This window comes from Ammodytes marinus (assembly GCF_949987685.1).
Source record: "Ammodytes marinus genome assembly, chromosome: 9".
Taxonomy (NCBI): domain Eukaryota; kingdom Metazoa; phylum Chordata; class Actinopteri; order Uranoscopiformes; family Ammodytidae; genus Ammodytes; species Ammodytes marinus.
In genome coordinates, this window is record NC_137213.1 from 22,238,523 (window position 1) to 22,241,509 (window position 2,987).

General features: G+C 43.4%; 1 protein-coding gene across 1 annotated transcript in view; it reads right to left on the reverse strand.

The window, feature by feature from the left end:
- The window catches only part of fgf12a (fibroblast growth factor 12a), a gene marked incomplete at both ends in the record, with an annotated part of 36,250 nt that extends 33,263 nt beyond the window's left edge, over window positions 1-2,987 (reverse strand). The window contains one exon of the mRNA XM_080034668.1: window positions 2,897-2,987. Within this exon, the coding sequence (XP_079890794.1) occupies window positions 2,897-2,987 (91 nt within the window). The remainder of the gene's footprint in view (window positions 1-2,896) is intronic.

The window sequence follows — 2,987 nt, forward strand, 5'->3', positions numbered from 1 at the left end:
CACCCCACTGCAGCATAGGAACTAAAATGTCTCTGAAAACTGAGAGAAATTATGCAAAACAAAACCCAAGGATCCCTGTGTCCTCATTCAGATGACAGCCACCACTACAGGAATAACGTTCTAGTTCTGAGCCATTTCTTTGTACCTGCTGCCCCCTTGTGGAAATAGACAGAACCACAGGTGAGCACAGAGAGAGAGAGAGAGAGAGAGAGAGAGAGAGAGAGAGAGAGAGAGAGAGAGAGAGAGAGAGAGAGAGAGAGAGAGAGGATGTTTCCATACTCTGGAGTTCATCCCACCAATGTGTCCTTGAGACACCTCTCAGACTTGTTCACTCCCTCTAGATGGAGCTATAGTTCTCACCGTGGCATGTCCATTCAATCAGCACACTTTCAACACATATCACAGCGTAGTTTTACATTATAGTTAGTGTGATAGGCACATGTATATATAAATGCACAAGGTAGTGGGGAGAAACTACACAAAGTGATTCCCTTTTCAAATTAAATGTAGCATCTCAAAATGCAAACTATTACAAGCAAGACCATGTTGCTACATTTTTACCATTGTTTACCATTTCAGCAACTTAGCTCACCGCTGTTCTATCGCATAAGCAAAAAGCCACGAAACCAGACAAACACATGCAAAAGACAAGACAACCAACTGCTAATTAAGACCATTGACACAAATGACTTCATAGTCATTGAATCAAATTGTGCTTGACAAGAGAGCAAAAGGGTGTTGGTTCATCGCTCTGATTCTACTCAAAATGCCACACGTCCATATGCGAAGACACCAGCATGATCTCTTTGATCCATGTTTACAAAGCAGTCACTCTATCTATACCGAGACATCCAAACTACTGTATTTTAACTCGGATGGAAGAAAAAGCAAGGTGCAAGCTTGACGCTTCAAAATGAAACCAGGTGCAAACATTTAAGCCTTACTCAGACACATATTTCAAAGCAAATCCCTTGGTGGTGATTTTGGCTTGTTGCCTGAAATCCCAATAGCAAAATGAAAAAAAAACACTTTCTGCTCTTCCTGCTGTACATGAGGTGTGATCCCACTTTGTCTGATGAACAATTCACACACTACGCCAGTCATGTATAACTGCTGACGTACAATAGACAACCAAGTTTCCAAGATGAGAGTTCAAATTGGCTGATTACATAATCATCTGTGAGCTGCTCAGCATCCGCTTTGAAAAAAAAAAAAAAAGCAGTCTGTCCTTATATTTTATCTTGATTTGGAAATGACATGTGTGTGTCTTGAATGGAAAAAGACCCAGTGGAACTCACTCTTTGGGAGAGATCCACACTTATTCACAAATAGAGAGAATCAAGTAGAAACAGATAGAACTTATCAATGAGCTCTCAAGTTAAAAGGCATTAGACAAAAAACTTCAAAGCGAGACCCGACGCAGCTTCATGTGCACATTTGTGGCAAAACCCATGAGCTGACTCACAAAGTGGGATTGAGGTCATGAGGTTCATCTAAAATTGAGCGGAGATGTGCAGGATAAGGACTGGTGTAGTGCTTCATACGACGTATCTCAGTGTCCTACAGTTCCCAATGTGCATGCTGCTTTTGGTCCAACCACCTCAGAGGAATCAACTTTGCTTAATGGAGTTTCTAATCGTCTGCCCTGAATTCAAGAGCCACTCCAGCTGAGAACGACTGGTGGAGATCCCTCGTTACGCAAGTGACAGGAGGAGGTGTTGCATATGTCTCCCAGTAAAAAGAAAGGCCTTTTTTGTGGCGCTGGAAATACTGATGCATGGTTTTTTTAATGACTTTAGAGATGCAGCCATGTTGTGAGTGAATTACAGCAGCAATGCAGTGAAGGACATGACAGGCGTCTAAGCTCATTGCCAAACGCTGTTGAGTGATGGTTGTGTGTGTGTGTGTGTGTGTGTGTGTGTGTGTGTGTGTGTGTGTGTGTGTGTGTGTGTGTGTGTGTGTGTGTACATGTGAGAGCGTGTGTCATTGAGGTTTCATGTTATGAGGTATGTTTTACCATAAGACATATGGTAAACATAAAGTCACAATAAAAAGTTTAATATAGTATATTTTTCAGGTGAAGGGAAATGCAGTGTCTGTGAAACTCTAGCTTGGCCTGTTTTTCTACATGTGTTTAAGTAGTAAAGGCTAAAGTGGAGTTTTGGGGACTTCCAGGGGTCCTGGAAAAAGAAGTGAGGAGGCCCCCTAAATTAAATTTCATTTAACCCCCAAGAGCAGTTACAGAAGACTTTTCGCAAGTTTGAACCCATTACAATTATCCACCAATAGTGGAGACAGTTGAGTAGATTTAACTCTGTCTTCTCAAATAAGCAAGAACAGTTTGTTCATTTAAGGGTCCCGGTTTGATTAAATCTATTTAAACATGAAAAGTTTGGGGGCACCTGCCCTGCGCTTCTACTTCTGCTGTGGCGCTCTCCGTGGTGCTGAACTGCCAAACTGCTTGTTCTGGGGCCCTAAAAAGAACACTGTCTGCCTCTCCAGGGCCCCTGAAGTTTAATGACTTGATCCCTGCATTGTCCATTTTTTTTTTGGCCCTGCTTCAGATGCAGCATTGGAACACTGCACGGTCTGGTGAAGTATCCGGAGCCCTCTGAGTACAGTGCAGCTGGATGCTGACTGCCAGCAGCTAATAATCTGCACAAAGAACTGGGGGAACAGATGCAAGGAGAGGCTCTCTCTCCACTGCAGACTCTGTGAAGATGTTAGTGGCCAATGAAACCACTCACCTCCCCCTTCACCCCCTCCCTCCCCATCCCTCTCTCTATATCTCCCCCCTTTTCCTTTTTCTTTATTTTCCATCACTCAAGAAGGGAAAGCATGCAAAGCAGAGGTAGCCACATAGCTGCTATATGGTGCTATATGCTCTGTCTCTCACCGTCGGTGATAGTGGTCGACTTCGATCGTTGTCCACAGAAACACTGCAGCATATGCGCTCCTTTCTGAAGGAATGGCCTCAGAATCCTCAT